The sequence below is a fragment of the Juglans regia genome, chromosome 11 (genome assembly GCF_001411555.2).
Source record: "Juglans regia cultivar Chandler chromosome 11, Walnut 2.0, whole genome shotgun sequence".
In the NCBI taxonomy this organism is placed as follows: domain Eukaryota; kingdom Viridiplantae; phylum Streptophyta; class Magnoliopsida; order Fagales; family Juglandaceae; genus Juglans; species Juglans regia.
The window spans coordinates 17,780,555-17,807,777 of NC_049911.1; the positions used below are offsets into that span (position 1 = coordinate 17,780,555).

The following is a 27,223-nucleotide window of genomic DNA, read 5'->3' on the forward strand; positions in this document are numbered from 1 at the left end:
AAAAGGAATAAAATTATATTATAAAAATATAAAGATTATTAATACTTAAATTCATATTAATATTTAAGTATTAATTAAACTATGAGGACTAACTTAACAAATAATAAAAGATAATTACAATAAGTTGATATGTAATGCATTCCATAAGTATAAGGCGAGATGTCACGAGCATTACAAGAAGTACGAGAACAAGGAAGATGCACGCCAGCATCCTTTTCAAGATGTCCGACCTGAAAAATAGGAAAAATTTTTCAACATGTTTGAGGATTCATCATATAAGGTAAATTAAATGAATTCTTTGTGTCATATATGTAATTTTTCACTTACTAACTTCTATAACTTCTATGTAGGAGCGAAATTCTATAAACAAAATGAATAGATCAAAGTTAAAGATTCATCATCATGCAGGTTCAAGATCTTTCCATCGCCTCTCTTAGAAATTGGTAATGTACTTTTTTTTTAATTTTTTTTATTCTATGTAGTTTGTTTTTAATATAGACTTTATATCTTAACAATATCTCTTATAGAAAGAGTCAGACACCAATTTTGATCTGAAAAAATTATATGATGTATCACATACTAAGTAATGGAGAGTGAACTCATCCCGATGCTCGTGAGAATTATGTAACTATTATAATTTCTTTTAATTAACTATATTTAAATTATTGTGTCAATATTAATTTTATATATTGTGTGTAGAATAAAATGTTTACCCTCCGTGTTGAAACTGCATCAGATCGTAATTCATCAACAAGTGATAATTGAAATTTTTAGACAAGTTCTGGGTCAACGTTTGAGATACTTGAGGGGTTTGGGTCGCTGTGTAAAACCTTCAGACTCTTCATCAACATCAAGCACTACTGCCATTACGTTAGAGAATGCAAATTCTAGGATCGAAGAATTGATGGCAAAACAGTAGGAGTTAGAGGCTCAATTGACAAAACAAGTAGACATAGAGATGTGCATAAAACAACAAGAAGATCAACAAAGAGAGCTGCAACTCCAAATGCAAGAACAACAAAGACATATGCAACTTCAAATGTAGATGCTTATACAACAATTCAGGCCTCCAAACAATTGAATTTCATTAGAAATGTTTTTGCATATTGAACAATTATATATCACGTACTGATAATTTTATTAGTATTATTAGTATTTTACTTATTTAGTTCTGATAGATTAGTATTATTTATTTTGAACAATTTGTAATGTATTTTTGAAATATAAATATTTATTTGGTTTTAAGTATTATCCAAGAAAATAATAAACGTTCGAACATAGATAAATCAGACACAATCATTCGAACAAAAAAATTTTTAGAGTTCGAACGGTAAAAAATTTCGCATCATTCGAACGCTTTCATATAACTAATTCACTATTTGCGTTCGATTAACAATTTTTTTGTTTAAACGTTTCTTCATGTGTATTTGGTCGAACGGACTGGTATCGATCAACCAGTTATGAAATAATCGTTCGAACCGTTTCTCATTGTTCGAACGTTATTTCTGGCGTTTGAACGGATTTTCGAGATGAATTTAATTCGTCTTAGAAAAAAAAATCCGTTCGAGATGAACGGTCCGAGATGAACGGTCCGGTTTAATTTCGTCCCAAAAGATATTTTTTGGGACGAATTTGTAATTTTCGTCCCAAAATATCTTTCGGGACGGTTTTATAGAGACGAACTTGGGACAGTTTTTTTTCGTCTCAAAATATTTTTTGGGAGGAAATGCAAGTCTTTTGGGATAAAACTTTTCATTTCAAAAGATCTTATTTGTTGTAGTGATTACCTCTAAAGTTTGACCGTAAACGAGACAAAAAAAAGCCCAATAATGAGAGGAGGAAAAAAGAAAAAGAAAATAGGAAACTCAACTGAAATTAGAGAAGATAAGGGTGAAGAAGGTGAAGGGAAAAGAGAGTAGGGAGGAGTTAGCATACATTAAATAATATGAATCCATTGTGGAATAAATTAAAATTTTAAAATAGTGCCAATATGACTGCCTTGATCTTCAGTTTTCTTACTCTCATTTGTTTCTACATTAGTGTTGAAAAACCGTACAGCCTTTATTTGATTGGAGATGGACAAAGATGTCTTTATTATAATATAGTGTCATAAAGTGGCATTGATAATCAGAGAGTGATTATATACTTACAAAATTTTTGGCTTCCTCTAAAATTCAATAACCCTTATAAATCTATTATTGGTTACAAAAGAAAAAAACAGATGAGAGGATATATATTAAAAAATAAAAGAACCTTAAATGAAATTAATAATTTAATTACACATTATTTTCATTTAATAAATTACATAAGTTATTTACTTTTAACTAATTACATATGTATTGGGGGTATTAAAATACAAATCACACAAAGTGTAGGAACTCTTTTACTAAAGTACAAAAGATATAGGAGAAAATACACTTGCTGACCTCAAACTAAAAGGGTTTTTACAATCTCCATTCAAATCATAGATAATATACACTCTCCATTAAGATCATTCAATCAAGATTGTATCATGTCACCTGTTCTTCAATTTTCTTATTTGTCAGCCTTTTATAGTTGAATGATGGAATGCGTTAATTTTAATAGTTTTGAGTACGAAATGCAAAAAGAAAAGTAAAACTCATATTTCCCTCGAAGATATTATCTTATCTATGTTATATTCCAAAGAGGAGGAAGGTGAAAGGTCTTTATAGATGGTAGTCCAATTAGTGGGGTACCATTTCTATTTCTTAATAGAAAATATTTTAGCTACAAAGGGATTATACAAAAGTAAATCTACAAACCAATATAACTTGATGTAATACGTCAAATTGTAAAGTTAATATTATTATAAAGTAGATCTAATAGATTCCATGAAACCATATCAATTTGTGAATTTACTTTATGTAATCTCTGTGTCTATAGCAGTCCTCTTTTCTAATTATAAAAGCATATATAATGCAGTATCATGAGATCTGTTTCCACTTTTAAAGGTAGCTAGCTAGTCTTTTATATCATTGACTCCTAATTGAGTTGTAATTTGGATGTCTTTTTCTTCTATTTTCTTGTCTTTTTAATTATTAATAATGGTTGAGATTCTAAAAATTATCTTTATTTTGGGAATGCGAAGTTGAAATTTCATGCAAAATTAATTGAGAATGCGATGAAAATTCAAATATACAAGTTCACGATGAGGGAAGTCCAAATTTAAAATACAACAATGTTGGTCACTTAGTATACAATTTTACATTTGCTTCCCAATTAAGACCATGCATGTTGAGACGAGAGACCATTGATGTGGCCGGGGGGAAAAATCACTTGAAGAAGTAAGGAAGGTCCAAGACATACAGAAGGAAGTAGGCCCAAGTGACACCGGAAATCCCGCCGAAGAAGAACCCACCGGTGAACTTGGCCCATCCGTCGGCAGTTTGCAGCTGGTCCGGCTCCTTCTTCCGGCCGGTTAGTGTGAGTCCGGGGGCAGTGGATGGTTCTCCCTCGTTGAAGGAGGCAATGCCATACATTGTCAAGCAGATGCTAAGAATAACAATAAGGCCAGCAGCACCCAGAGACCCGGCTCCCCCAGCATAAGGGGTGTTCCTCAGAGGTCCAGTCTTGACGAATGGTCCAACAAGGAGGAATCCATGGGCTAGGCCTACTTCAATGCCCCTCAGAAGTGGGCTAACTGCCGTCCGATATGCCGGAAGGTTTGAGAGATACCAAGCAATCAACGGGCTCGATGTCACTGGAGTCTCTAGGCTTCCAATGAATGGGTCACCGTTGATGGGTTGAATAACTTGGAAAGTTGGCTGCAAAGTAAATCCATGAAAGAAAATAGTCATATCTTACCAGTTACCACTACAAATTCACCTACTCCAAGAAGCAGCCTTTTCAATTTCTCATGTCTACAAAACTTCCATTGTTAATTACAGTAAGGTTTGGCCCAAAAGAGGGTAAATAAATTATGACAACAGGAGCTAAATGCTTGTGTTCTGATCGGTATAATTTCCGGCTTTTAAAATGGAGTTTTGGAGTTCGAAACTCATCTCTCTCAATAAAAAAATAAAAAAAATTTGACATTTTTAAGATCTTATTACATATAGATGTATCATATTATCACCAAAAGTGTGAGCCACACAGCTGCGAAGATGGTATTTGGAATGGTCTCATATTTGTAAAAGAAAAGCAGTCCACAGAGCTATTCTCCTGAAAAATAACATACAGCTGCATGCATGCCTTTATTTCTTCCTATTGAAAAATACTCCGAATTTAAGGTCCTTCATACATTCATGCATACATAGATACAACACATACCTTTTCAGACTGGACAGCTTTGATGGTGAAGGAATGGAGTCTCGGCCTGGAAGGCAAGACTCTAAGGGCAGATGCAGAGAGGCCTTTTGGTGAGACCAAAGCTCTATGAATTGGTGAGGTGAAATTGGACTTGAGCTGGCTGGCCATTGGGGAAGCTGTGGCCATGGCTTTGCTTAATTATTAGAACTCTCAAACTGTACTGAAATGAAGTGTAAGAGTAAGAAATGGGAAAGAGAGTGCTAAAAGAAATAGAAAAATTTTGGAGGGACCATCCCAAGAGTTATAAGAGGCTATGGTTGCTGAAGATCCGTATCATTTCATTGGATGAGAGGTGGCTCAAAACCTTATCCCTTTATCCTCTACCCTCTTTTTCGGGTGTTTTGATTGGATCGACTTGGATGGCTACGGTCTGTTTTCCTTATGGGATTTCCTATTTTAGAGTTTTCTTTCTTTTTTACTTTTTTTTTTTTTTTTTTTGGCTCTCTAAGGGAATTTAAATATTTCCTTCGTTAGTTGAGATGATTTTCCACAACTTTGGTCTGGTTTATTGTTTTGTGTTTGATTTAAGAATTAATCAAAACTCATCACATTAATATTTTCATGCCAGGTAAAATAGACTTATTTTACACAATCAAAATACAAATTTATTTTAAAAAAAAATTAAAACTCAAAGAAATGCTCAGCCATCGACCGAAATCGGTCGCCTCCCTCCGCCATCCTCAAGTGGCAAGCAAATTGATGGTGATTATTTTGACCGTCTCTTAGAGCGGTGGCCGGAGTATTGGTGAGTAGTACTGGTGGTCTTAACAGTAATTAGGGTAAGAAATTTAAAGTTATGCTTTATATTTTTGTGTTTTATATAAGTTTAAATAATCGTGTGATTAATTTTTTTTAAATAAAGAAGAGAAACTGATAAGCCAAGAAAAAAAAAATGATAGTTACAGTCGTGAGTGTACAAGCACCGTGTAGTCACTTTGAAAAATGTGAATAAATATGGGACTTATATGAAAAGAAATTAAAATTTTAATAGTGGACTCTACTCTTTTTCAAAGCGACTGCACGACATTTGCGCATTTCACGACTGTATGTAGCATTACTAAAAAAAATAGATACAAAAAAAGAAAGTTTTTATTCCTGATTTTCAGGCTGAACAATCAACAATCAAAATTACGTCATAAAACTTTCACAGAACCCAATAAAAATTATATCTCAAAACTTTTTAAAAAGATTCTAATCAGCATTTTCATAACCCAAAGTTTGGAAAATTATTTAAATAAAATGTTTTTACGATATGATTTGTATTTAAGTTTGTGAAAAGTCCGTCGATAGATTTGAAAAGTTATTTGAATATGATATTTTTAGAGTTTTGGTTTTGTTTTGTAATGGGTGTTTTGGGTTTTGTATTTTCTATTAATTAATTTCATTGAAATCACAAATGATTAGATTAAAAGATTCTTGAGAAAATAGGTTTTTTTAGGATTTAAAGATCTTTGGATTGAATTTGAAAACTTATTTCGAAAAAATTTTAAACTTTTTTAGTTGCTAAAAATATAATAGTTATAGAGAAGAAATCACATGATACTCGTGATCAGGTTATGAGTCTCCTAGGTCTCTCTTCCCTTGCCATGAGATTGACAACCTTATCGATGAAGATGATCAACAAGAAATTTGTTAACTAGAAGATGGAGTATAAGAGAATAGTAAAATAAAATAAAATAAACCCAAAATTTTAATACACCCAAACCATACTCATATAAAAAGAGATTTTCTACCAAAAGAGAAAAATCAAGCAAACCAAACATGTCCTAAAAATTCTTATGATTCTTGCAATATTCTTAAACCCGGCAGATACAAGAGTCTTTTATTTAGTTACATGAGATCCGAAACTTCTTTATGCAGTTAGACGAACAAATCTTACGCTTCCCTTGTTAGCTTAACGACACTTTTTTATGCCTCCAATGTTCCTTCAAGTAAAACAATGAGGAATATATCTCTTTCTAGGAACTTTAATTGAGCATCACATGAATAGGAGAGAGATCTCTTCAAATTCTTGTCTAAATTTGAAGGTCTCAAGAATGATAGGTATATATATATATATATATATATATATCTTCCTATAACTTAAAAATGTATATAATGTGAATAGTAATAAACAATAATTACTGTTCACGTTAATTTCACTTCTCGCATATGCAGACCTTTTAGGCTCAAGTGGAGGAAGAAAAATTTTCTTTCTCTTTCTCGCATGTTCATTTTCTTTCTACGGCTCAACAACATAAATATATTTCTTCTTCGTTTCCCTTCTTCCCCATATGATTTCTTCTTCGTTTCAGATTTCTTTTTGCATCTTTGTTTTCTTTCTTCTTTGTTTCTTTTTGGTTTGAAGAGAGGGAGAGAAAGAGTTGTCGTGTGTGTGCGAATGCCAGTGTGCAACGGAGAGGAAAAGGGAAGTTAGTGGTGGATGGATCTGGTAGTGGTTGTCGCCGGTGTGAAGTGGTGGAGGTGCGGTGGCCTGAGTGGCCGCATACGGCTGTGTAGCTGGACACAAATGGGTGAAACCCATTTCAATTGGATTTCCACAGGAGAGAGGGAGGGCTGCGCTTGGGGGACATCGGTGGTGGCTGTGTTGGTAACCGGCGTGAGGGGGAGTCGTCGATGGTGGCCGGGACGCTGGGTGGCCGCGTACAGCGGCGCAGGTTGAGATAAATGGGAGAAACCCATTTCGGATGGGTTTTCGTGGGAGAGAGATAGTGCTGCGCGTGGGGGACATTGGTGGTACCTGGGTTGGTCGTCGGCATGAGGGGGACTCGCCGATGGTGGCGGTGAGGCTGGCCGGCACACGGCGGCTCCGGGCTGGGTTGAAGGAGAACGAGCCGTGGGGATGAATCGGGCCCGAGGAGAGAGACAAAGTGAGGAAAAAATTTTTAATAAAATCACTAAAAAATAATATATGTTGCTATATTTTACAATTTCTCATTGAAAAAATATCTAACTACTTGTTATTAATAAATAATAGTAAATTCTTTTTTTTTTGGGATAAAACTGAATAGAATAAAAAGTAAGAAAATATTATATAAAATCAAATTGAGAAAAATATCTTTAATTATATAAATATATATACACTAATGCATGCAATAATGTCACCATACACCAGGATTTTCTCCTGATTACATTTGTGTGAAGGATCTTGCCTGGACCTTCACATGAACAAATTTAACAAATTATTATTAATTTTGATGACATATACTCTTTAATTTTTTTTCAAATTATTATTATTATTATTATTTTAAAATTTTGCTTTTGTTTGGCAAAATTATGACAATGACCTTGAAATCTCTCAAGTCTTAAATATTATATAGTCGTATTAATTAATCTAATACTCTAAAGGCATACAAGGCTGGCCTTCAACGATATAATTAATTAATTAACAAAGAAATAAAAATTAAAAAATCTAAGATTCTGATTGGATGGAAGGTATTGATTAGTTTGATCTAGGTGAGACATGCAGCATGTTTAGCATAATTTTTATTGGAAGATAACATCATTAATGATCGAGATCAGGTGTAGTAGTGATGACGTACGACGTACGTGATCATGATGATCAGTGATGATTAGTTGCCTTGTTTCTTAAACAAAATCTTTTTGATTCAATCTCCGGGCAAATGTGCCTCGCACATTACCCTACCGCTAGTTTATATATATATATATATATATATATATATATTAGACCTTACAATAATTATTGTTATGTGTATAAATATTTTGAACAACATTAAATGAAAAATAAATTCTATATAACTTATCTTGGGCACGAATTTTATAAACCCTTGTCATTTTGGCCATTGTTATGATGGACATATACAACCTCGTGATATTGGGGATTGTGGGGAAGATTATTGAGCACACCAGGTTCTTCATTATAGTTCGAAAAGGCTGTAAGGGATGCATCCAATCCAACAATGTCGTCTTTCTCTTCTAAAGTCTTGCTTGATCATGTATAGGGTCGCTTGTAACAGAATTTGAGAATAAACACTAGTTGAAGAAACACCAAACACTATATTTACTATATACATTGTGTAATTAGTAATGATGCAGTTACCTTCTAGCTCTAGTACAAGATCAACCAAAATAGAGTCTTGGGCTGGGCTCAATGCTCATCTTCTTGTTTCCGGCAATTCGTGAAGTTGAAATAGAAGCTTGGGGCTAATTGGCTACACTACTATACCCATGTCCTTCGGCTCAGTCTTCCTCTTCTTAGTTCTTGCAACCAGTGAAGCCGAAATAAAACCTTGGATTGGGGCTTCGCTTCTTAGTCCTTTTCCTTGTGGCTAAACTTTCGTCCTATTCTTGGTTCCTGCAATAAGTGGAGTTGATATAGAATCTTGGGTTGGGGTTACACAGCATTGCCCTTCTCCATTTGGCTAAACTCTTTTCCTCTTCTCTGTCCTTCAAACCACTCATAAAAAAAATTGATGTGTTGGAGACCTTTGTAACTGCAAGAAAATCAAGCAATCACTACGTAAACAAGATAACGTTATCACACAAACACATGTATACACACACATATGGTCATAGAGATATAGAAATGATGTAAAAAAAAAAAAAAAATTTTGAGTTACTCAACAAGTAACTAAAGCTGATCAATGAGTTGGCTATAACGAAAATACCTTTTCCAACATTAATGTAACATTAATATCACAATCTTTAGGAAGTTGGAAGGATACCCCAGTCTCTCCAACTAGACGGGTTGGTGCATGTTTTTTTTGCAATTGGTGCAAGTGATTTGAGATGCAAGTGCAAAAATCATGAAGTTAACCACGCTACATATAAAGATGTATGAAACTAAATTAACCAATGAGTCGACAAAGGCTTCTCATCGGCAACTCCTACACCTGCATGAGTTGGGCTAGACAACTTAAGGTGCTTCGTGATAATAGTCTATCAAGGCACACCGAAAGGATACTGTTGTAGAGCCTCAAAGAAAGCCACCTCCAGCTCCTCTTTGTCTCGATCTTGGCTGGGCACACCCCTCTTATTGCCTGGCGGGGTGGTAGGAATGTCCTAGATGAACAGAGGTGTAGGTGTCATCCCCCAAATCACCATCAGATCCCTCTAACTCAGGGAAGACCATCTCTTCCTCTAGACAAGGTCTGTTCTTCACTCACCTCGACGGGCCCTCGAATGGCTGCTTAACCCTTTGCGATGCCGGGTACACCTTCAAAAAATCATGGCCCACAATATTGTCCTCGGTCAGAAGAGGGTCTGTCCCAACCTCCTCCTAATGCTCCCTGGACCCAAGAGTACATCAGCTAAATGTGAGCCTGTTTGCGCTCGAATAAGTCGATCCCAATCTTCCTATCGTTGGGAATGACCCCTCAAACAGACCGAATGAAAAATTCCTGGGTAGCGGCTTCACCAGGCAGGAACTCTCATCCTACACCTGACACGAAGAAAAATTTACTTGTCCACCGCTTGGTGTTAGAGTGGCATGCATCGAGTCAAGTGAGTGGGAACATAGGACAACAGTGGAAACTGAAGATGTTCCCCTCCCAAGCGCAGACAACGTGGGTAAGAAAAAGCTCCTGGGCAGTCAGGTAGGGTTACTCCTCCCCAATGGACTTGACCATGCGCCACGCCACACAACATGACGTCAAAATCCTCCAAGCATTGGGATGCACTTGAGCCGGGGCTAGTCCTAAGAAGTCCAAGGTGTTGCAAACCGGGCAGCAAAAAGGGAGCGTCAGACCAAGTGAAAACTTGTTGACGTATAGGGTGACCTTCTCGATGTTACCCTCAAAATCAACAGCCCCAAAGTCGGATTCTAGTATCTCTGAGAGAAAAGAATCTGGAATTATGTGCTAGCTGCATAGCATTCAAGGGCCGCAGGGTCAACGAGTTGGACCATCTGTGCCCGTTATAAGGGGGAGGCTTACTACCAGAAGTGTTCTTAGAAGCCATTGAGGGTAGGTCTAAGGAACAGTGAAAGAGGAAGAGTTAAAGTTGAAGAAAATGTGAAAAGGCCACTCCAAGAAGTTGACAAGATGTGGAGACATGACCGTTACGTCAATTCCCGAGACGTGGGGATGTGCAGCGATTGAATGAATTTAAGAGGGGGAGTTGAAATGTGCAGGGAAATAAAATTCCCACCATGTTCACATGGCAGAAATTTGCGGGGTAACTAGAATGGGATTTTTATAGCTAGTTGAGCCGGGCTCAGGTTACTCCAGCAAAGTCCTTGACCCATGACTTGGAGGGCCTGGAGATAGCAGGGGAGAAGTCCAAGTCGGCCCAAGAAGGGAGAAACATGTGGTCGTCCCTCGAACCCAACGCATTAATGAGGGAAAGACCGGTTGAGATCCTGTCTCCTACAGGATCGGTCACATTAAATGCGACGTCGAATGGTTGGCACCAAGGTCGAGTCCCTATTGCTAATAGGAACAACCACATTAAATGCGACGCGATGTCGCCCAGAATAGGAGATGATAGTTATAGCAACTAAAAGGTTAGAGATCCTTCAAGGGATTTAGTATAAATAGGAAAAAGCTGGTAACAAAAGGAGGTTAATCACTATCAAAACTCTCTTAGCTTTCCCTCTCTTAGGTTAACCTGACCAACACTGCTTCCTCCCTTACAGGCACTCAAAGCGTCGTTGGAGCTTGTGGTTACAAAACATGCCTTAATAAGCATTTCTATGGAAAATGTAAACTAAGAGTACAAAGGAAGATTGATCTCCCACCACAGATAAGATATTGCATTATCCTCCGAGCAGATTTTCTAAGTTGAATAATTTTTCTCCATGCCTAACTATATCACCTAGAAGTTCTTACCAAGTTGGACCAAACTGACTTATAGCTCTCTTTGCATGGAAATTTAGTCAAGACACTTGATTCCAACACTCCAAATGCCTCACACTAGGGCCACTTTTCCTCTTTGGGAGGTAAACAATATCCTAAGAAACTTTGATAGATGGTTGCTTTCATAATTAAAATGACCCGAGCATATTTTGTCTTGTCTGATGATTGCTTTAGGTAATGATATGGCCAATAGACTTGAATAGCAAGAGGATCGAATTTAGGTGTCAGATCTTGCCAGCAAAGGATAAAGACCTTTAAGTCCAACTCTCTTAACCTTTGCAACAATTCTCTCCATAAGGTTTGAACAATCTACTTTCTCAATTAAAAAGAGACTAAAGGCAATACCAATGTCACCTTTATTAAAAATAATTTAGTTATTAGTAAAACACAGCTGGCAGATCTTCCCTTTCTTACACCTCCAATGGTATTCGAATTCCCTTAGCCATGGTGTTATTCAGTAATGCAAAGAAAGCTTTCATGACCAAGACAGAGGTAAGGAAAAGCTGGGGATGATCTTGAGGAAGAGGTTATTTGAAGTAGCTCACTATCAACAGTAGAAGGGGTTGGAGCACTAGTTAGAGAGCTTTTGAAGTAGCCAACCACAATTCTTGACTTTGCTTGTGTATGTTTGTTGCTATGGTTCAATCCTCTTTGCATATGGAGACAGTTTTACTTCTACCATAGAGATGTTTCATAGCTAAAAAAAGAAGAAGGTTGTGGTTTTGTCTGCGACGTTAAACCATGTATGCAATTATATATTGCATATAAAGCCTCTCCTCTAATCTTTTCAACTCATCATAGTTTGTGGGGTACGATTGTTCATCCTTCTGCTCCTAAAGGTCAGATTGAAATTGAAGAATCATACTTCGTATCACCTCAAGTTGGAGCTTGGTTTGTTGGACATGCGACAATGCATCTAAACAGTGTTCTTTGTTGAGCGCCATAAGTGGAATCTAGCTTCTTGAGCTTTATAAGCTCAACATATATTTGGAAAATAAAATGAACTATTAAATTTTCTTTGTTTATCCCATAACCTGCTCATTAATGTATCTAAGAACTCGGAGTTCATATAATTAATCCATCCTCCTTTTTATTTGATCAACTGGAAATTTTTCTTGCATACCTTAAAAAATCATCCAGTTTTACTTGCATTAATGTAGGTTATAAAATTATTCTGTGTCAACCTATTTCAACTCGACACTCTTATGTTTCGTTTGTTTTCACAGATAAGATGAGATGAGTTGAGATTAAAGTTAAAAGTTAAATAAAATATTATTAGAATATATTTTTTTAATATTATTTTTATTTTGATATTTGAAAAAATTGAATTGTTTATTTTATTTTGTATGTAAATTTGAAAAAATTATAATGATTAAATGAGATGGATTGAGAAAAATTATAAAAACAAATGAGATAAAGTCTGTAAATAATTTGAGAGTTTTTTTTTTTTTTTTAAATGTTAGTATCATTGATTTAAGCACAAGAAACTCAGCATAATTGTGCTAATATAAGCTTCCAGTTACAAGGCTTACACATTAAATTGTAGGATGACAAAAGAAGTAAGATTTTAGTTAAGTTGTTGACCATACTAGTAGGGGTGTAAAACGGACAGTCTGGACTGGAGAAACCGACCAGACTAACCGGTTCGGTTCGGACCGGACCGGACCGATAAAATGCATAGTCTGTTTCGGTCTAATAAGTAGGAGAATCTCGGTCTTCGGTCCAGTCTCGAGGTGGATATTTCTCAGACCGGACGACCGACCAAATAAAAAATAAAAATAAAAAAATATTTTATATATATTATTTATATAATAATTGTACAATTAATAATATAAAATTTTAAATATATTATTAATACTTGTTAATATTTTATAAATTAACAATATTTTATATATATCTTCATCTAACCTATCACTATTAACAATATAAAATTTTAAATATGTTATTAACACTTGTTAATATTCTATGAATTAACTAATATATAATATCAATTAGTTAATTATATAGTAATTATATAAATTAATAATATGATTTTCCTCTTATTTATTATCGTTGACCATATATAATATTTTTTTATTGAGTTTGTTACATAATTTACATTAATAAATTACTTAATTTAATTTAGTATTTTAAATAATTTTTTTTTATTAATTGATTTAAAAAAAAATTAGGCCGGACCGACCGAACCGGACCAGACCAGACCGGACCGATAATTACCGTTTTGCAGCCCTTCATACTAGTATGGGATTTTAAGTACTTAATTTGCTAGTAAAGTCCCTTTATCGGTGGAACAATCATACATCCAATGAATGTACAACTATCATGCATTTATCAGACTAATGAAAGAGGTATATATTAATATGAGTAATTACTTTTTCGAAATAAACGAATTAGTTCTAGAGATAATATCCAATGAAGAATTCGATTTAGTATTATCTCAATTTGATTTTCATAATTATCAAAGCTTTCATAATTATTAAATCAAGAGAAATGATTTTTGTTATGGTAGCATGGAGATATTTATCTTATTCGACACATGTATCCCTCAAAGTCTCCTCTCTCATTCTCTCTTCTCCATCTCTTTTTTCATTAGGAGGAAATAGGAAAGTCCGATAGAATATTGTACCGATGTGCACTTTTGTATTTTTTTAATATTATAAATAAATAAAAAAGCACAGAAGTGCATATCGATGCACTTCTTTGATGTAATATTTCATCGGTGCACGTAACACCACCCTATATATTATGTTATATTAATCACAAAAAAAGAGAAAATAAAACCAAAAAAAGATACATAGTCTCAGCTTTTAATTGCACAATAGAATAGAAATATCATGTCATCCACATTCTGAGAAGAGAAATTCTATTTACAGTCTCTATTTGGAGACTGTATGTGCAAGCTTTTCATTAAATAAAAAAAAGTATCATTTTGATAAAGATATTATTATAATTTTAAAAAAATTTAAAAACAAAATTAATTAAGTTTGCAATACAGTTCCCATTTAGAAACTGTACGTAATATTGCTCTTTTTGAGAATGCCTAATAAATTTTTTTATCTATCAATATTAGGGCTGTACAGAAACCGACAGCACCGGCCGCCACCGACGCGAACCGACCGGCCGCGTCAGGAACCGGCCGGAATCGGTGAAGAACCGGTCGGCGTGCGGTGGAAATAGCTAGAAACCGATGTTCAGCGGTTCGGTCTCGGTTTGAAGCTGGACCGGACCGCTGAACCGACCGATATAATAAAATCCTTATTTTTTTTTAATATACCCTTATCAAAACAGCGTCGTTCCACTTAAGTTTAAGTTAAACGGCGCCGTTTTAGTTAATAAGTACTGCAACTGATACTGGAAACGACGCCGTTTGGCATTAAACCAAACGTCGTCGTTTTATTAAGGACGTAAGAAAAAAATAATAAGTCTGAAACGACGTCGTTCCACTTAAACTTAAGTGAAACAACGTCGTTTCGTTAAGAGCTTTCTTCTTCCCCGATCTTCTTCTTCCCGAAAGTCTCTCCTCTGCAACCCTCTCTCTCTCTCTCTCTCTCTTCTGTAACTCTCTCTCTCTCCTATGTATCTCTTCCTCTCTCATTCTCTCTCATAATTATCTCACTAGAACTGCCAAAGAACCGACGCCGACCGAGAACCGGCAGAGAACTGCCTCGATCGGTGTCCTTCTCGCCATCGACCGGTTACGGTCGGCATCTCATCCACTTTTCCAGACGTCGGTCGGCGTCATTTTTGCCCAAAAACCGCGCCGACGACGTCGGTTTTCACCCCTAATCAATATAGTGATTTTTAAGATGAAATGGGCCAATGACAACGAGGGTTTCTTTATTTAGATTAATTGGAGGCCTTCTAATAAGGAAGGAGTGTCACACAATATCCATGCATATGCAATTTGTTTGTGATAGCTTCGGCCTACTCTACAATCGCAATGGGCTAAGTAGTTCATTGCGAGCAGGCATCTTCAGCAAGGAAGGCAAAATCTCTAGACTTTAATGCTAAAATCGATATATGATAAAATAGTATTTTTATTAGATATAAGTTTGGTGTGTAACACATCACTTATTATATACATATTATATTTTATAAAAAAAAATATAAAATACCAATATTTTAAATATATATATATAAAATACCAATATTTTTTAAAGTAAACTAATTAATATGGTTGAGTAATTGAATTCAAAATCTGATAAAGTGAACACAATGGTACTGAAACCTCATCTGTAATTAATTTAGTTCAAATTCATAATTCAATCCTCATCGAACAGATCAGTTACGTCACCATATAAAGCACTTAGTTGCTAATTGAAAATAGTTGATGAGATAAATTGAAAATAATAAATAAATAAATAAAGCTTGTGCAAATTGAAGCACCGCAATCAAAAAGAGTAGAGCAATGCTATATATAGTCTCTAAATGAAAATTACAATACAAGTCTAAGTAATTTTATTTTTAAAATTTTTTAAAATTATAAAAATATCCCTCTTAAAATGATTTTTTTTTTATTTAATAAAATGTTTGCACATACAATCCTCAATTAAAAATTGTAAATAGAATTTCTCAAAAAAGTAATCTAATGAGTTTGGACTTTTATTTTTATGTGAATAAAAATGGTGCAAGGGTCAACAGAGGTGCATGACTTTCTCACTTGGAGTTAACCACATAATAACACCCCACTCGCTAATGAGTTTGGATTTATTTGTCTTGTTTTGATTTTCAGAATTTTGATTTTATGACATCCCACTCACATTAATAACCTTGTTCAAATTATGGGTCTATATATATATATAATAGTTATAATGAGACAAAAGCTCTTCTAAGGCCCGTTGGGATATTGAGCTAAGTTGAGATGAATTGAATTCTTTATGAACAGTAGTGAGATGAGATGGTGGAGTGAATTTTATAGGATCTACCGAAAATGAGTTTAGATGTGTTTGGATATTAATATTAGTTTAAATATATTTATGAGAAGTTGAAAAAGGTTGTACGTCCCATATGTAAAGAGGTTTTAAGTTGAGATAAGTTTAGTAATTTAAAAGTTGAGTGTTTGGATGCCGACTCAATTTAAAATAAGACTGAACTGAGTTGATCTTAATACAGTTTAAGTTCCAAACATGGCTAAGATTTTTTTTATGGTCGGATAATTTATTTAAGTCACGAGGAGGCCGTATTTCTCACTTGCAAAATTGTGTGATCATTTTATGAATAATTTGACTATTTTGAATCTTCTATTATGAATAAAATTTACAAGATCGAGTTCAAATCATCCTATAACTATATGTTGATTGATCGTCAACCAAGTACTTGTGAAGTACTTGGGACTGCCTCAAGTGGTTCTAGGAGATGAGATCGTATGGATCAAGTGGTTCTACAAGGATCGAGATGCAAGAAGAACGCTTTGTGAAAGGCCAAGCTGGAGTGTCAACTTTACTTACAGGGAGGGAAACATTGTAACTCATATGCTTGCCAAGTTAGCTACTAAGTTGGCAGATGAGATTGTATGGATTGAAAAAGGTCCTAATCAAATTCAGTTACGAGGGAGAAAGCTTGTAATAATTATTATACTCCATTGATTCTCATGAATAAAACTACAAGCTATGACTTGATTTCAAAAAAAAAAAAAAAAAAAAAGAAGGGAAAAAGAGAGAGAAAATTGGCATCAAATTACTCTTATATTCTAAATACGTAATTTGCGTGATGTTTTCAAGAAGTATCAAGTGATTATGGAGAATTAATATGTTAGCACTTAGAAATAATGTACAAAGGAAATACCAAGATTTGGGCACCTCTCTATTGAGCATAAATCAGATTTTTGTAATGGTTAGGCATTCCTTTTGGGGCCGGAAAAGGGAGTAAATAAGAATTTTTCTATTGTTAATTTCTCATTTTTTATTAACTCTAGATTAATGCTAGATACAATCATGGATTGTGCAAGTATCTTGTACTCATTTAAAAAAAGAATGGAATCCATTATTATGGAGTCGCTTGGCCGCCGCAAGCTGAGGGTGATCCTAGCGAGTTTGTTGTTGGAAATGGCAAGCTCAACCTCCACTTCTTCACCCATTCCTTACAAGACCTTATCTCCTCCTTGAGCCGTAGATGGGACTCTCCAAGCTCTACATACATATTCTCAGCTTGTCCTTGTCTCTCTGGAGCACCAAGTTCTTCACCGCCAACACGTCCTTCTCAAACTGAAGTTCCCCAATGCGTGGGTCCAAGCTACAGCGGACTTCCTCAACTTCTGCCAACGAGGCGACATAGCCTTGGCAGTGCTGTTAGGCCTCCCTCACCACCTCTCCTCCATGTGAAGTGGCCACGCCGGCTCCAAGTCCCTCTCTTCTGCAGATGCCCTAGAGCCTCCTGCCTTAGTGCCTCCTTGTCCTCATGGAGTTAGGAATCTTCTTTACAAATATACCTTGATGATTTGTCACAAAAACCCATTTTTAGCCTCGATCTCGTCAAAGGCCTTCTCAGTATGCTCCAGTGCGGCCCTGAGCCAGAACATCACTCAATATGCCTGCCTCCCAGAATATGCATGGCCTTTGCTTCATTTTCCACCTCGACCCGTCCATCCACGACCAAGGCTACGAGAAACTCGAACCCATGCCAAATAAAATTGTTTGGCAACAAGAACACAAAGTCGAACATATGTGCAATGACATCAATAAAGGAAAAGAAGTCCCACCGAGCAAAAGATGCTACTGAGCTGGTCAAACATCTCCTGTATCGCCTCTGCCCTAGCCCCGTCGGCAACAAGTCTTGAAGGGCAAGACGACGAAGCACCAACCCCGCTCTGAGGCATCGAGCCACTAGGAGGCCCCGAGAGTCTGAGGAGCGTCCGACTTATGCGAGTAAATAAGAATTTGTCTATTATTGATGTCTCATCTTTTATTATCTCTCATTTGCACATTATTGATGTCTTAAGTGGATTGTACTAATATTTACATTATCTCATTGATCTTCGTGGCTCTTGATTTTGTAATTGGCTCATCTGGAACTTGCAAATGATCTTTAAGACTATGTTCATCTTGATACCCATCAAACCTTTTTACAAATAGTCTATGCTATACTTGTCTATTTACAATTTATAGCTAACATTACTAACATTTATTAGATAATTGTTCATATCTCAAAGTTAGCCCCTGTTTGGATAGTAAGATGAGATGAGATGGTTTTAGATAAAAATTAAAGGTTAAATAAAATATTGTTACAATATTATTTTTTAAGATTAATATTATTTTAGAATTTGAAAAAAATTGAATTGAGATTTGAGAAAGTTGAATTATTTATTGTATTTTATGTAAAAATTTGATAAAATAATAATAATGAGATGAATTGAATAAAAATAATTTTTCAACCCAAGAATTAACTTTATTTACCTAAAAAAAAGATAAAACAAAATAGCTGGTTTCAGTTTTGTGGTCAATGAAAGGTTCCGAGATCTATGACGGCAGCCAGCCTCGTGGGCGGCCTCTTTCTTATATTCAAGAAAACAAAAAATAATTAAAATTAGGGTAAAAACAAAATAAATAAAAAGTTTCCAATTTGAAAAAATAAGATGTTTCCGACTTCCAAGAAAATTCTATCCCCTTTAAAAGAGTAGAGAGGTCAAGATAAAGCTTGACCAAGTCAGCGAATAAATATTAGAAGCCAAGCCACCAAACATTTGGTCAAACTGGAATTCTAATTAAAACATGCCTATTTGGATTAATCTCATAAAATAAATAAATTTATATTTATTTAAGAAATAATAAAATGATTATTTATAAAAATTGTTATCTTTTTTTATGTAAAATAAAATTAATTGTTGAAGATGACGAAGAAAGGAAACAAACATTTATCTCAGCTATTTTTAAAAAAATAAAAATAAAAGAAAAAATCTAATAAAAGGATTTTTTTTTGTTTTGTTTTTTCCGCAGTATTTTCAACGAAGCGCCAACTATGATTCTCTCTCCCTCTCTTTCTGTGAGTTCGGAGACACGTATTGACATTAATAACGCCGAGAGAGAGGGGCTTGCGATGCGCACCCCAGAGTTTGAATCAGAATGGGAAACGGAATCCCAATTCCTTCCTAACTCCTACAAACCGGCGTCGTTTTCGTCTCCTCCTCCTTTAAAGCCATGAAATCCTCTCCTTCCTCCTCTGTTTCTTCTGCTTCTTCTTGAACGTGCGTTTACATCCGGAGCGATGGGACTCATTATATTGGAAGAGCAAGAGAATGAAGCCATCTTGATCCCTCCCTTCAATTTCTCCATGGTCGAAGATGGCATTTTCAGATCCGGATTCCCTCAACCCTCCAATTTCGCCTTCCTCGAGTCGCTTAATCTCCGATCAATCATGTATATCCTTCTTTTTCCGCTTTACGTATTTCACGAAGAACACAGCTTCTCTTTCCGTACGTATATATCGGGTCTTGGTTTGAAGAGTTTTTTTGACAAATAGTTACTGTGGAAAAAATTTTTGAGGGAAAGAAGAGAAGAAGAATCTGAAATTCATTGAATTGCTTTTTGTCTTGTCTCGCTTGGCATTGATTTCGAGAAGTTATTGTACCAGGCAGAAGTTTTTGGAGGAGCTTGTTTTCTTGAAAGAAAAATTTAATTTTTCTTCTTGAAATACTTCAGAAACAATCGCATTACAATGCCTTGTATTTTCTTTTCTTTTTTGCGATATGTGTCTGATTACAATTTGGTGCAGATATTTGTGTCCCGAACCCTATCCGCAAGAAAACTTGGAGTTTCTTCGCTCTCGTAATATTCGGCTCTTTCAGTTTGGAATCGAGGGGAAGACGGTATAATCTCTGAACTTTCCTCGGTTATTATGTGTTTAATTCGAACGAATTCATTGTCTGGCATGTCTTGCATGTTGATGTATGTACGAAGTTATGGCAATGCTTCAGAAAGCTCTATGCTTGGGCATTTGTTTAATTTTCAAGATTGTGTAATTCTGTTGGTATTTTCACATTAGATAGCAGTTTTAGCATTTTTGAAGGGATTTTACATCATATTGTTGATCTCTTTATCGATACTAATTAATTTAATCATCAAAAGAATAAAATAAAATGGTGGAAATAATTATTCGTTCTTGCTATGTTTTTGTTTGTAAAAAGCCAGCTCCATTAAGTAGTGAAAATATAAAACTTTTTGTGATGGATAAGATTCCGGTTAAGATGATTTGGAAAATTATGATTTTATTTAAATGTTCCAAATATTACATATTTGGAAAATAATGATTTTATTTAAGAGTAGTGATACTGTGCCCGTCCAGTTTTGACCACTAGGCATGCCCTTAGTGCAAATTGTACTTTTTATTTTTAATATTTTTTAAACCTTATTAAAAAAAATCAATACACTAATAATCACTTTCTTAACTATTAAATAAAAAAATTAATAAAATAAAATAAAATATATGGGCAAATTGAGGCAGCATAGAATCATTTTCATTTATTTAAATGTTCAGAATTTTTTCCTTTTATAACCATATATTGACTATTTTACAACTCATTTTACAATCGTTTAATATAATCTGCATTTGATTCAGTCATGCTTTTTTTTCTTCTACTGTTTTCCTGACACGATTTGCATTTGCAGGAGATCTCTGTATCCATTCCGAAGGATACTATTATGGAAGCTTTGAAAGTTTTAGTTGGTAAGATTAAATTTTCAATAAACTTCGGTTTAATTTAGAGTTAGATCATCTTGCTTCGAATTTCTTATCTCTCTTTCTTGGGTGTTTCCAGATGTGAGAAATCATCCAGTTTTGATTCATTGCAAGCGTGGGAAGGTATACTCCGCATTCTATTTTTAGTTTAATCTTTTCAAACTGTTTGCTGCTGTCAGTTATCAATAATATTCTATGTACAAGTAGCTCAGTCACACCAGTCCAAATCTTTCAATAATATTCTTGAAGATCTCTTCAGTATTAATGTAGAGTGAACTGGATTTTATTTTCCAACCCGAGAAAGGAAGATTTTGGATTTTAATTAATAAAAAGTCAAAACCATATGGGTCCCAATGAGCCTTATTGGATTTGACACTGATTTTTATTTTTTTGTTTTTTCCTTGTCCTGTAGCATCGGACTGGTTGTCTAGTTGGTTGCCTGAGAAAGTTTCAGAATTGGTGTTTGTCTTCTGTGTTTGAGGAGTACCAACGGTTTGCTGGTGCAAAATCAAGGGTAACAGATATGACATTTTTAGAGACATTCGACGCAATGCGCCTTAGGCAGTGTCTGTACAGCATTATATATCAGTATCAAGGATTTGGTTCAAACAAGAGGCGATTGCTGTACAGAGAGGATAATATGCAAAAGCCTCGAGTTACGTCAATTTAGCAGAGTCGACGTGGACGAGCCTATTCTTTTTTCTTTTCTTTTTTTTTCCCGGATTTTTCTGAGGTGCTCTTTAGTCACACGCCTTTGTTGCACATATAAAAACATCCCTTGTGCTCTTGTTTTTTGGTTCATAGTTTAATCATTCCATTTTTACATGCACAAAAAGGTTTTTGGCTGTTTCTCTCTTCTACAACATTTATTGAACATAATGCTGTGACTCGAGGTTTTTAGGCTCGAGTATTTTTACTGTATATGAACTTTTCTTTTAACTTCAAATGCTGAGCACCGGTAGCAAAATTTACTTAAAAAGAGTTACAATTTCTTTATTTTTTAAAAGAATAATTTTATTTAAAAGTCTTTACATTATACATCATTCAAGTTACATTTATTTACATTTATTCAGATAGGTCAAGTCATAGGTAGACTTCAATTGCATAGAGTATACAGAGAGAAATGTGGCGATATTAGTGATAAAAGAGTAATGATATACCTGCAGCTCTTTTATAATAATTTCAGAAATTATTTTCAAATGACTGATGGAATCTTGTCATTCCATTAAAAAGAAATTTTAATATAGGTGATGATACTCTTATATTTTTTTTTTATTCAGTTATTTTTTTTTCTTTTACTCTTTGAATTTAAATTAAAAATCTTCGAATATGACATTCTTACAAGATTTAGAAGAAAATATATTTAATTAACAAACGTAATCATGTAATTTAATTAAAAATAAATTTAATTTTATAAAAATTGACTCAAAAAGTAAAATAATATCAATTTTCATAAAATTGAATTTATTTTTAATTAAATTATACGATTATGTTGGTTGATTGAATTCATTTTTTTTTAGATTATGCAAGAATGTCATGTTTTGTAATTTTTCATCCAAATTCAAAGAATAAAAAGAAAAAAAATAACTGAATAATAAAATAATAATAAAGAAGATATAAAAGTATCATTACCCTAATCTAAATATATGGTGTGACTTCCTCCATATGAGAAGAAGGTTGTCCATTCAATTTATTTTTGAACTTTTGTTTTTTCATTTTTTATATTTTAGTTTTTCAAATTTCTTTTACTCTTTATAATACTTTTTTTTTCTTGTTATTTTTCTATTTTCTATTTTTTATGTCTTGATTTTTTCATATTTTGGATTTTTATCATTTTTTTACTCTTGTTATTTTATTTTCTAATTTTATCTTGAACACGTGGCGTGGCAAACTTGTACACGCGGTGGGTCATACATGAGGTCGGCCGTACACCTTCTTACGTGAAAACTTCTCCATTATGGTTTTCTACGGATAAAAATTAAAAAATATATATTTATTATTGTGAATTATATAACAACTGTTTTAAAAAAAATAAATAAAATATAAGATTCATATAAAAAAAATTTAATAATTAATCTTTCTTTTTTCAAAATCTTTACATATTTCAATACTATATATTGGTTCAAAAAGGCTGGATACAAGCAGCATGCATCCATAACCTCTGCGCAAACGATGCCCAAGTGGAAAATGAAATAGTTCGTTTTGGGCTTTTGATGAAACGGATACAATTTGGCTCTCATTCACTTTACTCATCTTCTCCATTCTTTTCCATCTTTCTTCGAACTTGTTCTCCCCTGCGAATCATTCCCTCCCCCAGCTCCCTCCCTTAGGCTTGCCCTTCCTCACTCTTCCTTAATTACATGCCCTTTCACAACTCCTACAAGAAAGCAGTTGAAGAACAATACGAAACCAACACGAGCATACTAGCAGAATGGTGAAATGGGTCTACAACAAGGAGCCTGATTTCACTAGTTGTGACCCACCAATGTGAATAAAAATTTTTCTGAGTAGTTTCATGGCCGTATGATGCACCATTTCTCTCTCAATCAAAAGTTATCCTTGATTACTTCTTCACTGCAAATGTCACCGGTCTCCAAGGGAAAACACACCTCACCTAAGTGAAACGCCGTTTGGTTGTCCAAACATGAGCAACCATACCCAGGTCTGCACAGATCGTACGAACCGCACTGACTCGGGAGCTCGCATGGGTCCGAGATCGCCCCACGCGGATGCGTCCCAGTAATATCCTTTGAGGTTCTCGTCCGGTTCTAACTGGAGCAGGAGAAATCCATTGATGGGTCTGTGGATGCTGTTGAAGGGTTGTATGTCCACTGGTTTGCTTCCATTTTGATACATGCCCAGATATTCGTCTGTGTTTACTTGGGCGTAAATCAGTCCTCGCCCTTCGATTACCTCTGCTTTGGCCTCCATCGCTGTGTGTTCGCAGTATATCTAATCAGAGTTCGATCCAAATTTCGCATATAAGCCCCAAAAGACGAAACCTAAGCGCATCGAGTAAAGCCCATTCGATGAAATCAAAGACATGTTGGCGGTCAAATTTTGGGTCTCGACGAGGGTATCAGTGGGAAATCAAAACTTTGCCAGATAACCGAGGGGTGGTCGTCGAGCTTTTGTATTTGGAGATTCGAGGAGTTGAGGAGCGCGACAAGGTCACCGTTGGTCCGAGTGGACCAAAACAAATTCAAGTGAAGATCTGAAATAACGAGACTGCCATTGAAGAAGAGCTGCGTGGTATCGGACCAGCTAGCTATCTTAGTTAGGTTGGCGAGCCAGAGTGTTTCGGAGGACAGCAGGTGGAGGATGACGAGGGAGAGCTGGTTCTTGTTGACTCGGAGGAAAGCGAGTGAAAAATTTCCTGTGGAATCGTTAAGGAGAGGTTGGAACGACGATACCTTAGGGTCTAGGGTGGCTTTGAAGCCTCGGAGAAGCCCCTGGGCGGTGGCTCCAGCGCTAATATGTGTCCATATGGATGTGAAGAGAATATAGGTATTGAAAGGGAGGAGCCGAGTTCCACGTAGACGAGTCACCGATTTGGCGAGTGCGTTCATCGCTAGAGATAGAGATATCATGCAGATTGAGTGAGGATCAATTTTCAGAAACAAGGACGAATAGTGTTCATAATATCGAGACACTTAGGGCTTGTTTGGATTCGCAAGTCATCTCAGCTCATCTCACTACTATTCATTACTATTCAGCAACTTTAACTCACAAATCTCACTACTATTCACAACTCATCTCATTACTATTCACAATCCATCTCAACTCATCTCAGCTCATCTCAAATCATTTTCGAATCCAAACATCTCCTTAATATAACAATTCATTTTCATCTGGTAGATAGTTAGCAGGCAAGGCTAGATGAATCAAATGTAAATAATTCATTTTAAACTTGACCTGACATCAACAATTGCGCATCGATTATATGTAACGGCTGTATATAAAAAAATTGATATTGACTATTATCATGTCAACAATGACGTGGCATGTCAGATTAACATACAAAGTCAAATTATGCTGACGTGAGATGCTATATAAATGTTGACCGATCCACGTAGTAGTGTAATGTCACGTTAGTCCGTAAATGAGTGCCTGTGCCTTTATTGATGTTATTAGGTTTTAGAATAAAATTTAGGCAAAAAAATTATGAGTAATATTATATATTGTCATGTGTTGTGCAAGTATCGTGCATTTTTTTAAAAAAAAGTGGAGTCCTCTATTAAAAAATTAGTTTTTTTATGTAGGTTCTATATTTACTTACTTTTTCAAAAAGAGTGTGTGGCACTTATATACTCTATAATTACAAATATCATTTCTAAAAAATTATTTATAAATAATGCTAGATACAGTTATGGGTTCTGCATATGCTGCGCACTCATTTTGAGAAAAAGTGAAATCCACAACTAAAAAATTAATTTTTTCACGTGGGTCCCATATTGTAACACCCCGCCTAAATTACCTATTAGAATTAACAATTAATCCCCTTTAGAAGGAGCTTATAATACTATATTATATTTTTGGGATTTATAATTTTTTTTAGCATAAGATTTATTATTATTTTTTTAAGATAGTTAGTTAGATTTGTTTTACCCATTAAACTATGGCACTTAGTGTCATTAGTGGTTAAGCTTAAGGATTAAGTATGGGTAGTTTAGTAAGCAAGCCCATTAATGCTACACTTAAGACCCTTAAACCCTTAGAATGTTATGAGCTAAGACTTAGAAGCCTTGAATTAAGTCTTATAAGAGTTTAAGTCTTTGTGGGATAGCTTTAGAAAGATTTGGCCCAAGTGTGAGGAAGGCATAAGGTCTTTTGGGCCTAACTTGGTGTTAGCTTTGACCCATGACCCATTTATGATAATACAAGCCCTTCAAGCTCCATCTTTGTGGATCCTGAGGTCTCTCATGACCTCTTAAAATTTGGAACCAAGGTCTCCCATCAACCCATACCCAAAGCCCACAAACCATGCAACTCCCACTCATGGCCTTTTATGCCCAACAAGGCTCAAAGCCTTGTCTTGCATTTTCACACTTCCTTTTGAAGTCCACATATACCATATCATTGGTTTCCTCAAACTCATATTGTACCCCCACGCCCCTAAGGATTTATTTGGACCCAAATTAAGTTTTGAACTTCGGTTAAAAGCATTAATCAACTTCCACATGATTAGTGATCTCTAAATCATGTTTTAAGTTTAATTTTCTTTTTAATTATTTCTGACCTTTTCTTATTTGGACTTTATTTTTATTTTTATTTTTGTTTTTCATCATTCTTAGACTAAATTAGAAGATTAGTCTTGATCCAACACATATCATTAGAGGCAAAGACATGTCATTGTCGAAAACATCACAATCGGCACCTTAATGCATCACTTGGTGCATTATACCAATTAAGCCCCTAATTCATGTCAATTACACCTTTTTCTCAAGAGCATTTTTGCCTTTTAACCCCTCACATTACCCCTTTAGCTCAGTGGAGTGTTGGTCGTTTTGGCTCGAAGGAACCAAACCACAAAAAGCCAATTGATTCCATTGGAGGCCTAGTTGAAGCCAAACCGGAAGGCTTGTGCTTGGTTGCACTTCAGCCACCACCACACACCACCTCCCTCCTCCTCCAATCCCCAAGAATCCCTCCAGTCATCATGGTGAACCTTGACTCAAAGCCACCCCAAATAGAGCCAAAACCGATTGGCTTTATTGCAAGATACCACTCGACAACCACCCTCATTTCACCCTTTTCTTTGAACTATACATACATCATCACTTGGTAGCTAATTCCTCCATCTTCCACCACCTGAAAAGGGCTTCCAAGAGTGTCATTATACTTGTGCATTTCAATCATGGAGATAAAACAAAGGGATGCAAGCAAATAAAGTGAAAACCTGCCCAGATTTTTTAGAACCTTACACGGCGACATCATGGCATGACTCCATGCCTTAATTTTTTTTTTCATTCCTTTTTGCACCATGGCAACCTTGTACCCTTAGTCTCCTTGTAGCACCTGACCATGATGAGATCATGGTAGCATAGGACACTATTATCGTATGCACAAGGATGATGCAAAGTTGGAAGTTGCACTCATCACCACCACCGCCCACTCCACCAATCACAAACCTCTCCTTCAGCCAAGGCCATCATCCCCTCCCCTCTTGATGAGAGTAAATTAGAGAGCTTTTGATGTGACACCACCAGATTCTGCTTGGGATTAGACGAACATCTGAAGTGTAGGGATATGCAACGCAAGGTTACCTGCCCCCGTTCATGACATATAAGATGCAATGTTCTTAACATGCATATAGTATTATGCAATATTCACAGCGGATAATTTTTTATTTTTAGCAATATTATGCACCAAATTGATAATATCCCAAATAATTTAAACATAATCTATGC

The 27,223-nt window shown here is 35.2% G+C and overlaps 2 protein-coding genes and 1 pseudogene across 2 annotated transcripts; 1 reads left to right on the forward strand and 2 right to left on the reverse strand.

Annotated features, from left to right (window-relative positions):
• Positions 1-3,109: 3,109 nt before the first annotated feature.
• On the reverse strand, positions 3,110-4,611 carry LOC108984518 (photosystem I reaction center subunit XI, chloroplastic). Its single transcript, XM_018956537.2, has 2 exons — positions 4,291-4,611; positions 3,110-3,785 (listed from the first exon to the last, which is right to left on the reverse strand). The coding sequence occupies exons 1-2, from the start codon at positions 4,453-4,455 to the stop codon at positions 3,294-3,296; spliced, it is 657 nt and encodes a 218-aa protein (XP_018812082.1). The 5' UTR covers positions 4,456-4,611; the 3' UTR covers positions 3,110-3,293.
• Positions 4,612-19,148: 14,537 nt separating this feature from the next.
• Positions 19,149-21,759, forward strand: LOC108982966 (tyrosine-protein phosphatase DSP5). Its single transcript, XM_018954499.2, has 5 exons — positions 19,149-19,495; positions 19,851-19,944; positions 20,744-20,801; positions 20,893-20,936; positions 21,226-21,759. The coding sequence occupies exons 1-5, from the start codon at positions 19,344-19,346 to the stop codon at positions 21,481-21,483; spliced, it is 606 nt and encodes a 201-aa protein (XP_018810044.1). The 5' UTR covers positions 19,149-19,343; the 3' UTR covers positions 21,484-21,759.
• Positions 21,760-23,359: 1,600 nt separating this feature from the next.
• LOC108982889 lies at positions 23,360-24,382 on the reverse strand (annotated as a pseudogene).
• Between the last annotated feature and the right edge of the window lie 2,841 nt (positions 24,383-27,223).